The 14,042-nt window shown below is 58.0% G+C and overlaps 1 protein-coding gene across 2 annotated transcripts; it reads right to left on the reverse strand.

Annotated features, from left to right (window-relative positions):
• Positions 1 to 7,583: 7,583 nt before the first annotated feature.
• Positions 7,584 to 13,575, reverse strand: Ormdl3 (ORMDL sphingolipid biosynthesis regulator 3). Of its 2 annotated transcripts, none has more exons than XM_005394327.2 (4): positions 13,450 to 13,575; positions 10,191 to 10,379; positions 9,176 to 9,327; positions 7,584 to 8,951 (listed from the first exon to the last, which is right to left on the reverse strand). In XM_005394327.2, the coding sequence occupies exons 2-4, from the start codon at positions 10,362 to 10,364 to the stop codon at positions 8,816 to 8,818; spliced, it is 462 nt and encodes a 153-aa protein (XP_005394384.2). In that variant the 5' UTR covers positions 10,365 to 10,379; positions 13,450 to 13,575; the 3' UTR covers positions 7,584 to 8,815. The 2 variants fall into 2 exon arrangements, with proteins under 2 accessions (XP_005394384.2, XP_005394386.1); XM_005394329.1 differs by having other exon boundaries at positions 10,191 to 10,384; positions 13,450 to 13,540.
• Between the last annotated feature and the right edge of the window lie 467 nt (positions 13,576 to 14,042).

Genomic DNA, 14,042 nt, shown 5'->3' on the forward strand with positions numbered 1-14,042 from the left:
TCCATGCTGAGGTTTAAACCCAGGGCCTTTCACAGCTAACTAGGTGAGTGCTACACTATACTACTGAGCTACACTCCCAGCCCCTTTAAAATTTTGTTTTGAGGGGCTGGGGATTTAGCTCAGCGGCAAAAGCGCCTGCCTGGCAAGCGCAAGGTCATGAGTTCAGTTCCCGGTACCGGAAAAAAAAAAAAAAAAAAAAAAAAAAAAAAAAAAAAAAAATTTTGTTTTGAGATAAGAGTACCGCTAAATGGCCACACCTGGTCCTGAACTTGTGCTCCTCCTGCCTCAGCCTCCCCAGGAGCTGGGGTTACAGATGTGCAACACCATGCCCAGTGCCCCTGCATTTTAAAATAAGGAAAATCACAAATTGGGGGGCTGAGAAGCTACTGAGTATCAGAGCAGGGGCAGACCAAGACTCCTGCAGCCCAGCACTCTTTCCACCCAGCAGCCAGGTAGCTCGATTGTGCTTTCTAGGCCAACAGCCTTCAGCAAGGCCACACAGCAAGTCTGAGTCATCCTGGGGGGCTCAGCTTCACCCAGGCTGCTTCTCCATCAGGCCGGTTCCCCCTCCACAGTCCCCACCTACTACACTTTCAACCCTGACAAGAAGATAGCTCCAGGCCATTTAAAAATAATGCTCTTATTGCCAGTGGTGGCACACACCCACGATCCCAGAGCTTGGGAGGCTGAGGCAGGAGGATCCCATTGAGTCTGAGGCCACCCTAGGCTTCATAGTGAGTTCACGGCCAGCCTGGGCTACATAGCGAGACCCTGTTTAAGAAAATAAAACATATCCCCACCTGTTCTCAGGTGATGACAGGAGGCCCAGCTGTGCGCTCACCTTGTGGAAAGACTTCATTTTGTTCCCGAAGCAAATACCTCAGCCAGAGAGAAAGAACCATTACCTCTTGGTGCATTCCCTCTTTCTGGTGCCTCCCAACCCCCATACCCTGTCTCAGGACCCCATCCGACCGGCCAGCAGCTCCTCCTCCTGGAGAGGACCTGGGGGCTTCTATGGGCCGGCGGGGTGCAGCACAGCAGAAAGGGAACTCGGTCTCGTCCACGGGTGGGCCACACGTGGCTGCATTAAACCTCACACAACTCTGCCACGCATGGGAGTCACACCTTTTTGTCACAGAAACTGGTCCACAGGTGCAGCTTGTGAATGAGGGGCCGCGCAGAGCTGCCCTTCCGAGCCTGGTCTGCGGGGTCCGCAGCGTGCGCCTTGCCTGCCACGCTGAGCCGAGCACCCCGCAAGCCTGATCCTCCTTGGGCTCGGGAGGCACCGGGTCCCACGAGGAGATCCACGTGATTCAAATTGCCGGGTGATGGCCCAAGCAAGCCGTGCCGGGGCGGCGGGGGAAGCCGCTCCTGTTGGAAGCACCCTGCCAGCTGTCAAAACCCTGGCACAGTGGCTGCCACCCCGTGGCTGGGCGGTGGCACTTTCCCTGCAGAGGGTGCTTCCATCTCATTGTGCTCCGCTTTAGCTGTTTTGCCAAGGTGACCACTGTGTGCTGGGAGAGGGGTCCATCCCGCGGAGGGAGCGAAGCCAGGGGAGGAAGCCTACGGGAAACGCGGCTATAAAAGGCAGCGGCTTGCTAGCAAGGAGCTTGGGCTCCTGACCGCGGGGACCGGCGGGGAGGGCGGGGCCTCCCAGTGGACTGCGTCTTCCGCGCTGGGTCAAGCTTCTCTTCTCCCCCTCCTGGCTGCTGCCCACCCCAGCCTCACCTTTTCTGCAGGGAAGAAAGAGGCTGCTTCCCCAAAAGAGGCGCTGGGGTCGCCCAGTCCCTGGCTTCACTCATTCTGCCGCCTCTTGCTACAAGGCCTTGGATTGGTCCCTTGCCCTCGTTGAATCCCTCTCCTCATCCAGAGTTGGACAGAATGAATAGCTCCTACTTCGTCTGCCTGGGGAACTTAAATAACACACTGCAGATAAGCACTTAACAAAGCGCCTGGCACACATTCCAGTGCCCAAAACGTGGGACTTCGTCCTAGTTCACTATTTAGGAGGCTGAAATAAGGCAGGGAAAAGTAAAGCTCAAGTAAGACTGTAATGGTGCACACCTGGGAGGCTGAGGCAGGAGTATCAAAAGTTCAAGGCCAGCTGGGACAATTTGCCAAGCCCCTCTTTCAACATTAAATAAACAAATGGCTGGGGATGTAGTTCAGTGTGAAAGCTCTGGGTTAAAACACAAACAAAAACAAACCAAAACAAAAACAGTCATAGGCCCTGCCAACTGGAAAATGCAAATAAAAAGTCAGCAAAGTTTGATCCAGGTTTTGTGGGAAGCGCACAGCTGCAGAATGAGGCAACCTGGGAAAGTCCCGCCTACACGGACTCCACAGCCCTGTCCTGGCCCTGGGCGCTCACCAGGTGTAGGTCAGCCGCTGCCCAGGGCCAGAGGAGGGCGTGCACCCTGCGAGGGGGCGGGGGGGAGTGTTGTCCCAGAGGAAATGGCGTTTGGAACTGGTGGCAACATGACAGAACTAGACACAGAGCTCAAACTCAACCTCTACATCTGACACCAATCTCAATCTCTCAGGGCCGGTTCATCTTGTGAAAGATTGCATGTGCTTTGTCAGACAAAAAAGAAAAAGAAAGCCTTACGGACACAAACCCTTACGAAGAAGGGAGGGAGAGAAACCAAAAGCTGAGGATCACGACCCCAGCCAGGTGACTGAGGTCAGCACCATAGGGCATGTGGATGGCGTGCGCCCTTGTGTGGTCTTCCGCCCAAAACCACAACCGCAGCTGAGCCACATGGAGGACAATAATCAAGCCGATTCCAACAGGGGGCCTTCCTACATGTGTCTGCTCAGAGCTGCCACAGCGGTCTAAAGCAAGGGAAGTCTGAGAAATGGTCAGAACCACGAGAGGCCAAAGGAGACACGTCCGCTTAATCTGAAAAAAGTACAAACGTTTTAGTTTTTTAAAAATGCAAATAACCACACCATCAGAGCCATGTAGTTCATAACTAACTAATCTGTTCGAAAAGGGAACAAACCCCTGGGTGTGGTGGTAATTTCAAGGCCAGCAGCCTGAACTACATATCGAGATCCCATCTAAAAAGAAAAATCCCAGCACTGGGGAAGCTGAGGCAGGAGGAGCACCTCAAGTTCAAGGCCAGCCTGGGCTACAGAGTGAGTTTGAGACCAGCTGGGGTCTCAAAACACCAAAAAAAAAGATAAGAAAAAGGAGCAAACCAAGTTGCTGAAAAATGATTCAAATTTCCAACACTGTGAGGATTTTTTTTCGAAGTTTGTTTGCACCTCCACCTCTAAATTTTGTATGCAAACAAGCTTTTCTTTGAAGCTCACTGTCTTAGTTAAAATTTTTACAGACTCACACTTTACCTCTGTCCCTCAGGAATCTGTTGCAAAGCATCGCAGTACCAAGTTAAAAGTATTTTTTGTGTGTGTTGTCTCGGTGAAATGATCGCTTCACAAACCAAATTTTTTTGAGTACTGGTTTTCAGTACATTGGCTCCTAGCAATTCGCTTTTCAGAGAATTGACTCTGAGAGCTGCTAGCCCAAACTTCTCCTAAAGCCCCTTACTGTCTTAACCAAAGTCCCCGGTAGAAAGGCCTGCCACCCTCCTACCCCAGGCGCTGCTCCTGGGCACAGTACAGCAGGGGCTGGCACAGGCGGAAGCTTCCAAATTCTTCAGGGTCCTGGCAGGGTTCCTGCACGCTTCCTGGTGTGAGACCAAAGGAGAACTGGGCTGTATGAGAGGGGTCTGAGCCATACAACTCATTTTTTTAACATGAAATGCAGCAAACTCCTCTCTATTTCAGAGAGAGACTTTGAAACGGGTTTCCACGTGTAATCCTTAATCACCATCTGTCAACCCTTTTTGAGTAAGAACCGCGCGGCAGGTTAGTTAAAGCCCTGGGTGTATCTGGATGATTGACAAGCAGGCCACAAACTGAGGAGGGAAGTCCCGCCCCCAATGTGGGTGGCAGCAACCAATAAGCTTGTAGCCTGGGTAGAACAAAAGAGAAATGAGGCAATGTTTCCTCTGCTGGAGAAGTCTAGACTTCACTACCTATTTATTGCCTTTGGACGTTGGCCTCTAGTTCCTTCTGGCTTCCAGCACAGACTCAGACTCTCACCGGTGACGGCGGCAAGCTTCCCGCCCTTGACCTTCCACTGTTCCTGGGTCCTCCCACTCTTCTGTGCGCACACGGCCATCTTGGATCGTCCCTATCTTATCTGGCCAATGGCCACTTTTGAGCCTACAAGCCTACTTCATAAATACCTTGTGTAACTGCACATATGTGTTACACTGGATCTGTTTCTCTGGAGAACCCTAACTAATGCACCAAGGGAGAGTTTAACCACACTTACCCTGGGGTTTTGACACCTAAGTGACGCCAGGAATTGCTGGGTTCTGACACAGGAGAGTGGAGTAACTTACTTTACTATAAATTCCGTCAAACCCACAACTTCCCTCACAGTCCCGACAGCCAGGGAGCATGGAGGGGTAACTAGTAGCCCCAGCCACCTGGGTGGTTACGGCCGACTGCTACTTAGTGTCCCTTCCGGGCCAGCGCACTGATAAATGATTTATGTAATTAATTCTCATCTGATTCTTAGAGATGAGGTCACTGAAGCAATGTGTCCAGAGGTCACCCAGATCCTCGGTCTCAGAGCCAGACTCCAAACCCAGGCGGCCCTAGCCCTGAAGTCTGCATCTTCCTTCAGCCACCAAGCCAAGAGCCTCCATTTATTCCTCTGTGTAAGCACGAGGAGAACTCAGCTAACTTAAAAGAAACTGTTCATAAAGAGGAAAGGTGGGAAAGGAGGACTGTGTAGGAACGGTTTCCAATATGAATACATTTTACTCCCCCTCTTTTTCTTTTCTTTTGGAGGAGCGGGTCACGGGAATCCCGCTCAGGGCCTCGTGCTTTGCCAGGCAGGCGCTGTGTCGCTGAACCGTATCTCTCTCCTCCCACGGTGTTAGTCTCGTGTGGGTTCTTGGACTTCAGGGTGCAGACACAGAGACGTAGTCAGGCTGGGTGTTGTAGTTGTTGGCATCGGGGACTCAAAAATGGGATGAAGCAGAGGCAGGCAAGGCCCCCAGCTGTTGCCACCTCCACCGCCTCCTACTGACCTGGAGGCCCAGTGTCCTGCTCATCCAGGCCGCGGCCCTGCTCCGGGGCGTGTTGCAGGGCGAGGGCTACACAGCAGTAGTGGCTCCCGAACAGCGCCCTCCTCCTCTATACCTCCCGACGCCAGCAGTGTGAGCTTCCAGCATCAGGGACCTTGGTGAGAGCAACCGTGTCCTTCCCACCACGCACCTCTTGGACCACAGCTTTTGTGACTGTCTCGGATAGGCTGGGCAGTGTGCTTGGATACCTCCTCAGGGGATTGGTTCAGGGTTTTAAATCTTCTCACCTTTGGCAGCCTAGGGTCAAGGAGAAGCCAAGGATTAGAGGACAAGTAGGACTTGGAATGGTTTGCCTTCACAGTAAGGAAGAGCGAACCCCTCAGGTCCCAGACCCTGCTCCGCCCCTCAGGGAACCTGTCTGGGGGAACGATGGTGTGGGGCTGTCCCCGACAGGAAGACGACAGCTGCTCTCTGCACGTCCCAGAGCACAGCTGCCCCGTTCTGAGGGGGCCCACCGTCCGCAAGCAACTGTCAGCCTTCCCTCCCAGCCCCATCTGGCGGCGTCTTCTCTTGGCCCGTCCCCAGCCTCCCTTCTCTGCTGTCTCTGAGGCAACTGGATGGGCGCCTCCTACCAAGCCCTGCACGACGGGATGGACGGTGGCCTCGGAAGGAAACAGAAGCATCCTGGGCCCTGCTTCCCCGCGTGGACTCCTGCCTGGGCCGGGCAGCTACTCACCCACTGCCCCTGCTCCTATCATGATGGCCACCTCGGCCTCTCCTGGCCTAGGAATTCTTCCAGGTGCCTGGAAAGCCAGTGCCAGAACACAGGCCCATCTCCAAGGCCAGCTACTGCCTCTGTCAGCTGCTCACCAGGAATGGGAATAACTGGACTGTCCAGGTGCGGCACCCCGGGAAGGCCGGGCAATGCTGGCACCCCCTACCTTGGGCCTGCCAATGAGCCACATTACGACTGGAGACAGATAGGCCAGAGCCCGCCTTTCCTACTGGACCCGGAGGAGAGAGACCCTGAGACCTGCTCCCCCAGGGGAGTCTGAGCCATGCAATCAGGTGGGGTGGGAGAGGGGTCGGGGGCAGCTGAGTGCCAGCGACAACACCGTGGGTGTGGCGTGACTTCAGAACGCGCTGTCCCAGCGCTGCGGTGAGCAGCACAGCACCTGCAGCTCCTGAGGGCGGGTTGGGGAAGCCCTAAGGACTCAGTCTTGTCCCCACCCCCCCTCCCAAATCCCCCGCAGGGAGGCGCAGACCCCCTTCACCCGCTTCCTCCAGGACAGGCCTCCGGGCACCTGTGTCGTCCTCAGAGATGAGCCCCGGGTGAGCCCAGCCTGTTTCAACCTCTGTATTCCCCCGGTCTGGAAGAACATCTGAGGAAGTGGTGACAGTTACAATGACAGTCATGTGGGTGTCACACACGAAGTGCTTCCTGCCAGGTGCTGTGCTGATGCCCACAGCCCCTCGAAGTTGTCTCCTGATACAGCAGAGGGAGAAACTCAGGCTCAGCGGAGGAACCTGGTAAGGCCACCTGCTGGCAAGGGGCAGGCTGGGATTGGAACAGACCGCTGCTGACACAACCTTGCCCCGCAGGCCCGGCTGGGCCCCAACTGTGTTTCTCCTCCCTGTGCTGTGCGGACCCCATGGGGGGCACGCAGGAAGGACACGACACAGGCTGGACTGAGGCAGAGCCTCTGTCTTCTGGAACCACCCCAAGGATGTGGCGAGACTGGACCAGGGCCAGGGCCAGGGCCAGAGCAGGATGCGCTACCGGGGAGACCCCCACACACACCTGGAGCTTTGCACCTGTCCAGAGATGGATCATAGCACACAGATCCCCCAGAATGCCTCCCCTCCTGGCTGAGCCCCAGCAAGTCCTGGGGGTGCTTCTTCCCTCCCCCGTCATGCTCCTGGCCAAAGGAAGAAATGTGAAGATCCCTCGGGCAGAAAGGCCCAGAGAAAGCAAGGGGCATGGCAGTGCACGCCTGTAATCCCAGTCCTTGGAAAGCTGACGCAGGAAAATTACCATAAATTTGAGGCCAGCCTGAACTACACAGTGAGACCCTCTCTCAAAAAAAAAAACAGAAACAAAACATAACAAAGGGAGGAAGGCAGGTCCAGAGAAAATGCAGCCCACCCACGGCAGAAGCAACTGGGGAAGACCTTAGGAGAGGGATAGTGTCCAGAAGGAAAGACTGGGCACCTTCTGGGAGCCCAGCTCCACCTGTGAAGCCACTGCTGGACCACACCCCCTCCTCGCCTGGCTCTTTGTGGATCCGAAGTTCGGGGCCTATTGTGGAGGAGCCAGGCCCCAGTGGCACCGACGGTCGGTCCTGCTCTCTGGCTTGCAGCTGCCGCCAATGGCTCCCTTGGGGCCATGGCATCCCAGCATCCCCACCACTGCCGCAGCAGGGCTGCCACCCCCTCCCAGGAGCCCCAGGAAGCACCAGCCGGACACAGGAAACAGGAACGTATCGCCCTTTATTTGCGTTTCTCAGAATACTGTACAAAGGGAGTAAAAATCCTATTCACACTTTGCTTAGAAAGATTTTAAGGTGAAAGTTCCCTATGATGCACGGGGTGAGGGGGAGGGCCAGGAGGCAAAACCAGAGTGAGTGGCCGCCCCGCTTCCTCAGGCCCTGCTCCTCACAGCGAGGCACCCAGCCGCAGGGCCAGGGCCAGGGGGCTCCTGTCCAGCCCAGGCTGAGGGCCTGCAGGACGAAGGGGTGGCGCCTGGAGCCACTCCACACTTCTCCGGTGCCCTGCTCGGGCAGCGGTCCGGCAGCCCGGCAGCCTCGTGTGGGGTGGCCCCCTGGCCCTCACTGCATGCCTTGCAGAGGCCCTGCCCCAGTGCCTGCCCACAGGTTATGGGACCAGGGTGAGCAGGGGCCCCACCACCCATCATTTCTGCCAAAGCTTCCCGCCCCACACCCCTACACCACCACAGAGGGCGGAGCCCAACCGGACTTGCGCTTCCAAGGCTGCCGGGCCTCCTGTGCGTCCACCCCTCCCGCCAACCCAGGAGCCTCAAACCCGCAGCAGCCTCCCACCCCGCTCCACCTCCATCCCACCGGGGAAACAACCGTCCAGCCCGCTGCCCTCCCAACCACAGCCCAGAAGAGGACGCTGGGCCCAGCTCCCCACCTGAGCCCTCTACACCCCATCTGTGTGGCCCCCCACTTCCTCTCCCAGCCTCCACCGGGACCGGCGGCAGCAGCTCACCTCCCACCCATACCCGGGCAGGCTGCAGGGGAGCGGCCCAGTCCTGAGGCTTGTGTTAGACAGGGGTCGGGCACCACCACACACTTCCTGCAATCTGTACAAAAACACGAGCACCACCCTAAGACTGAGACCTATGGGGCAATCCAGAAGCGTACCGTCCCTCGCTGCCTGCGCAGGGGTAAAGTGCTTTGGGTAAACTAGTGAGGGGTAAACAACCTCGAAGTCTGCAGTCAGCCAGAGCCCAGCCCCTTCCCTGACCACCCCATGGAGTCTCTACTCAAAAGGCAAAAAGAAAAGATCAAAAAATTCAGAAAGGGTTAGAGCCCAGGGGCCCACGTCAACCCCGCTACAAGCTATCCAAGTCGCTACTGGGGAAGCGAGGGGAAACTAGGCCAGGAGGCGCTCTGGCTCCGCAGCTTCCCGGGCTCCGTCTTCAGCGTCACGTCGCGGCGAGGGCGTCCGCCTCCCCTGCCTCAGTACTTATTGATGCCAAAGATGCGCACCCCGTGCAGCTGGGGCAGCTTGGGGATGAGCACGCTCATCAAGGACACGGTGTTGAGGACGAAGTGGATCTGGTCGTACTTGGTGTAGAAGCTGGTGAGGAAGTACCTGCGGGGAGAGGTCAGCGACAGCTGGAGTGCAAGGGCTCCTTCATCCTGCAGCGTCCTGACGGCTGAGGGGGCCCGGGGTGCCCAGATCGGACCTCCCAGGCTCAGAGGCCTCTCCGGAGCCGGCTGCCTCCCCCACCCCCAAATCTCCCCAGCACCACCCCCGGGGCCGGGCTGGCCCAGGCCTTGCCCTGCCCACCGAGTCCAACCCAGCCTGGCACTCACAGCACAATGGGTGTGATGGTCAGGAACTTCCGAGAGGCCGTGAACTGGACCCCGTAGTCCATCTGCTCCCAGTGGGTCAGCAACCTGGCCTTGCCCTGGTCCGGGGTCTCGAAGGGCGTCCCTTTCACTGTGTGCAAGAAGATGTACATGCCCTGGAGGGAAGGGGCTTTGTTAGAGGGTACAAGGGGCTGGGGGGCCCGGCGTGGTGATGCTCCACTGGAGTCCCAGGACTCTGGGAGACCGAGGCAGGAGAACTGTAAGCTCTTCAAGCCCAGGCTGGGCAGCTTAGCCAGTTACGAGACTTTGTCTCAGAATTTAAAATAAATAGCTCAATGTGAAGGCCCTGGCTTCAATCCCCCAGGCCATAAAAGGGGAAAAACGCCCTTTAGGGCGCCCAGCTCAACTTTTCTACCCAGTAATAGTGCCAGGTGACCTCTGGCCTCCCTCTGCTGGGCAGCGGGTACAGGCAGGAGGTCAGGATGGAGCAAGGGGTCCCCAGGGCAGGGGGAAGGCCTGGCATGCAGAGATCAAAGAGCAGGCACAGAGATGCTGCCCTCCAGCCCCATCGAAGCCTCTATGTGCCAGTCGGAAAGGGCAAGGAGACAAGAAAGGACCAGACCTCCCTACCCCTAGAGGCAGCAGGTGGACAAGGACAGAGAGGGACAAGAGCGGAAGACAGCTGACATGCCAGCTTGGGAAAGAGCGTGTCTGCATGAGGCGAGGCCCAGGACTCCCGGGTGCTAGAGAACCCCCGCCCTGGCTCCGCTCTCTGGCCACCTTGCAATGCCCCGAGCCGTGCCGTTCGGGAGACAGGGACCCAGCTGCAAACTGGATTCTTCCCATGCAGGTGCGCAGGGCTGGACCCAGGAGGGCGTGGGGCAGCGAGACTGGCGATGGCTCGGGCTCTGGCAACAGACGTCAGGGCGCCACCCGGCTCCCGGGCCCAGGTTTGGCAGGCTCCTCCCGTCCCACAGCCCCACTGTGTGGTCCGAGGCTGGCGGCGGGAGGCTCTCACCATGTTGTGGATGAGGTTGGTGAGGGTCCAGACGACAGGGACGCTCACGAAGGGGATGCTGAGCAGCACGACGTGGAGGAGCCCGATGGCCAGCACGTAGGACAGCCAGATGCCGCGGCTGTTCATCACCCGCGTGTTGGGGTTCACCTCACTGTGCGCTGTGCCCACGTTCATACTGCCACCCCTCTGCTGCTCTGCAAACAAGCAGCACAGGTGAGACAGGCCCCGCCACTTTCCCTGTCCCTTCACACCCGCGAGCCCCTCCCACGGAGTGGTCTGGCATTTGGACACTCAGGCAGGAGGAGGCTGCAGATAGGCCTGTGGCCTTGGCTCTGGGCATGTCCGCTGTGGGCTGGATGAATACAGGATTGCCCAGCACGTCCTCCCTTCTGGACAATGCCCTGGCAGCGCCTGGGAGGACGGGTCATTAGGAGGTGTCCATCCCCAGCCCGCTCCCTCCAGCATTCCTACGAGGGAGACGAGGCCTGGCCCGAGCATTCTCACTCGGTGTCCCGGCAGGACAGAGACACCTCCTCCCCGAGCCGCTCCCTAGGGAGTAAAGGGAGGCCGGGCCTGTGGACGCAGGCTGCTGCCGTGGGTGAGGTGTTCGGGGGCAACCACTTCCACCCGCCTCTAACTCTCTAGCCCTAGGTTTCCCAGCCCAGGAAGGGTAACAGGGGACAGAGGGAGGGAGGAGGAACAGCAGGCTGGGGTCAACCTCTGCTCAGACCTGGAAGGCTCCCTGCTGCTAACAAAAAAACACATCCAGACATTTTACCCATTTGGCAGCCACTCAGGCTAACCCTCCCGACACCACCCGTTCTGTTGCCAAACTTCCACGGCCCTTACCCTGCCAGAGAGAGGGGAAAGGAGAACAGAGAACATGGCAGTGCCCACAGCTCCACGGGTGGCTGGAGCTCTATCAACACCTCCCCCAAGGAAAGCAGACCCTGCCTGTAGCCTCCCTGCTCCTCCTCCGGCCCCCGCCCTGCCTCCCTCCCCAGCCCCATGGGATGAGCCCTGTGGTGGGAGGAACCAGGAGGGCTGTGCTTGCTGCCTAGGTTCCAGTAGGGGCAGCAACTTAAGCCGGCAGAAACGGTTGGGAGGAGAGGGATCCGCCTCTTGCCCCTCATCCCTGAGGGTCCTGTGGCCAGCAGGAGGTGGGACAGAAGGCTCACCTACCTATGTGAAGTAGGGTCCTGCCTGCTTCAAGTCCCCATGATGGTCACTATGGCAGCAGCCCCCTCTTTGGATGATGGAGCTGTTGCAGGGCTATCCAGGGACCACCCCCTTCACGCTGCTGCAGCCGGTCCCCCAGACGCGGCAGCCACTCCCCTCTGGTTAGGACCCTGGCCCAGTCTGCAGAGGAGCCAGACTTCTCAGGGGCCACTTCTTTCCTTAAAGGGTCATGGGAGAAAGTTTCCTCTTCCCAGGCAGGTCTGATCTTGGAAGCCTCCAGCGAAATGTGACCCACGACGTGGTTTCTCAACACGCAAATACACGCAAACATACAGCCCGCTGCCCTGCTGGCCGGATGCACTCGCTGGCAGCGACACTCCTGAAGCCGGCCCCATTAAGCAGTGTAATTGGGCCCAACAGAAACCCAGGGAACTAGAAAATCAGCTGTTTACCTCGTGAGGGCCCCAGGGCTTCAGTTACCCCAACACAGCCCCTGGGACACCTACTACGCAAATGCTTCCAGCTGGGGGCAGCGCTGGCGCCGCCTGAGACAGGAGGCTCCTAAGGGCTTACAGTATGGAGAGAGGAAGACTCCCCAGCTCTCACCAGAAACGGCTGCCCCCCGCTTTTCTCCACAAGCCAGCCCTGCAGCAGTGTCAGTGCAGAAAGTCCTCTAGTCCTCCCCAGGATTTTGTCCGAATGCTGTGCTGAATCACAAGACCCTATACCCGCTCTCACTGTAGCAGGGCACCCAACAAAGCTCGGTGAGTCAAGGAAGGCCCTAGACTTAAGCTCTGGCTAAAACCCTGGAACACTTCTTCCTGAAGCCTGAACACTAAGTGGTCCCCCAAAAGAAAACATCAGTGAACTAAGAAAAAGACTGGCAGCCAGAAAGCACTCTTGAGACTTTCGTCTGACTGTGGGTTCAAGTCCTTTAGTAGTAATCAACTGCCGGGCATGGTGGCGCACACCTGTCATCCCAGCACTCAGGACGCTGAGGCAGGAAGATTGTTTAGAGCTCCAGGCCAGCCTGGGCTACAAAGGGAGCTCAAGGCCAGCCTGAACTGCATAGCGAGACCCTGTCTCAAAAAGACAAAAAAAAAAAAAAAAAAAAAAAAAAAAAGGGTAGTAATCAACTGACCCTTCTTCCAGAAGTAGAGAAATGGGGTGAAATAAGTTGGGAGAGGCAGACAGCTCCCCAGGGGCTGAGGCTGGAAAGTTTTGCTGCCACAGCTGGCAGGTGGCTGCCAACAGCAGCCCCTGATGTGGTTTCATAATCTGTCTCAAACCAGAGCCTGAAGCAACTCTGTTCTCCGAACCACTTTTCTGCTGGTATCTCTTATCCCTTCCTTCTTCCCCCTGGGCTCTACACGCAAAAATCCCGGCTCAACCAGTCTTCGGACACTCACACGAGGACCAGAGAGCGCCCCAGGGCGACCGCGAGGTGTTTCCCAGTCCTTCCCGCAGATAAGAGCAGCTCTTTAAATAGCTCACTTACAGCCTTCTGCAACCATCCAGGCCCCGGGGACCCCGACCGGGAATCCGCAGCAGCACCCCCACGATACCACTTCCACTCAGTCCCCGTCCCCAACCTGCAGGCCCAGCTGCAGCTGCTCACCTCCCCTCGGCCCAGCCTCCCGGACTCGCGAGGAGGCGGAGGGGAAAGAAAGCGAAGCCTCGCTGCCTCGGGGGCAGGGCGAGCGAGGAGGCGGATCTTCGCTTTTGTTGGGGTTTGCAGAGTGGGACGCCAGCCGGAGGGACCCCGCACTCGGGCCCGCTCCCCGATCTCCACGCGTCCCCCCGGCCCGGAGAAAGTCGAACCTTTATCTCCGAAACCCAGCCGCTCCGCCCCCCGCCCCCAGCCGAGGCGCTCCTACCCCGCGTCCCATCCCCGGCCTCCTGATCCCCTTTCCTCGGTGGGCACCCTTCCGGCGACGCGCCCCTCGACCCCCAGTCACCCTACCCAGGTCTCCCCCAGCTCGGGTGCCTCCCCAGAAGCCCCCTCACATTCTGCCCCGCTCCTCCTCTAGCCCCAGAGCCTCCCGTTTCCGCCACCCCAGGACTGCCCGTCAGGACTCACCGCGCGGGGCTGGAGGTCGAGGGCCCGGGACGGGTTCCCGGGAGCAGGGACCGCAGCTGCCCCAGCAGCTTCAACCACCAGCGGCGGTGGCACCCTGCTGGCACCTATCACCGAATCAGCGCCCTGCGCCGGCCCCATGGTGACGTCACGCCCTGCGCCGACTGCGCGGTGCCTGCTGGAAGTTGTAGTTGCCCGCAGCCTTTACACCCGAACCGTGCTGCGCCCCCTGGGAGTTGTAGTTCTCTGCTTCCTCTGTGGCCAGAGCCTCCAGGGAAACTCCAGATTTGACCTGGCTCTGGCTTTGGCTTCGCTGGGGCATGGCGGAGGTTTTCAGGTGACGCAATGGTGAGATCGATCGGTATTACTTTGGTGTGTAGCAATTCCAGCTTTTGCGCCTGCGCCATTGAAGTATGGTTTACCCTTGTCAGGGTTTTGCAGAGGAGGGAAGTTTTAAGTAACTTTCAGTAGATTGATGCTGGGATGTTCTAACCCAAAGCCACGGTTTTCCCCACTGCGCCCCACTGCCTGAACCCTGGCACGAGATTAGCAACTCCAGAAACCTGGCTTGCCCTGCCTTTTGCCCTGGTGGACCC

Source organism: Chinchilla lanigera, unplaced genomic scaffold (genome assembly GCF_000276665.1).
Source record: "Chinchilla lanigera isolate Chin_1 unplaced genomic scaffold, ChiLan1.0 scaffold00050, whole genome shotgun sequence".
Lineage (NCBI taxonomy): Eukaryota > Metazoa > Chordata > Mammalia > Rodentia > Chinchillidae > Chinchilla > Chinchilla lanigera.